General features: G+C 37.7%; 1 protein-coding gene across 1 annotated transcript in view; it reads left to right on the top strand.

Moving 5' to 3' along the window:
- The window catches only part of LOC119581777 (crossover junction endonuclease EME1-like), a gene marked incomplete at its 5' end in the record, with an annotated part of 6,029 nt that overhangs the window by 2,333 nt on the left and 2,983 nt on the right, over positions 1-713 (top strand). The window contains 2 exon segments of the mRNA XM_037929908.1: positions 50-162; positions 390-578. Of these exon segments, the coding sequence (XP_037785836.1) occupies positions 50-162; positions 390-578 (302 nt within the window).

Raw genomic sequence — 713 nt, forward strand, 5'->3', positions numbered from 1 at the left:
CCTCACCTCTCTTTATGAGTACAGTTGATTTAATATGAATTTCTTCCAGTTTCAATGGACCCTTCAGATGCATTTAATGAAGATCTACCAGACATCCATGACTTCACTCTCATTTCATCTGAGGCTAGACCATTTAGTGAAGAAGAGGAGGAGAAAGAAAAGGTAGATAATTGCTACTATCTGTTTAATATTTATGTAACTCTCTAGTGTGTGGGGAATATATTTGTTCATTTCTTTATTCATAACTACTACAATACTTAGATTTCAAATGAGTATGGTGTTACAGAATGATGTAACTGATGTTCCTGCATATTTTCCAGTCACTAAACTTAGTGATTTATTACTGTTTTTTGAAAACATGATCAAGTGTATTAATGTATTTATTGCAGGAAACACAGCCACTGAAGCCATTAACAAAGAAATCAAGGAAGGAGGAAGTACAAATGGAGAAGGAAGCTAAACGCAGAGAAAGGGAAGCTATGAGACTTAAAAAGGCTGCTGAGAAAGCTGAAGCAAAGGCCCAGAGAGAGGCAGAGAGAACTTCCAAGCGTGCTATGAAACCTGGGGAGTGTATGAAGGTTAGTAATGTCTGCACCCTGCCCTCCCTCTGTTTGTCAGATATCAGTGTATTGATTTATATTTTTTGGCTCAAAGTATAAAGGAGAAAGTAGAAATTAAAGTAGCCTTGCCATCTACATGCACGCACGCACGCG

Source organism: Penaeus monodon, chromosome 15 (assembly GCF_015228065.2).
Source record: "Penaeus monodon isolate SGIC_2016 chromosome 15, NSTDA_Pmon_1, whole genome shotgun sequence".
In the NCBI taxonomy this organism is placed as follows: domain Eukaryota; kingdom Metazoa; phylum Arthropoda; class Malacostraca; order Decapoda; family Penaeidae; genus Penaeus; species Penaeus monodon.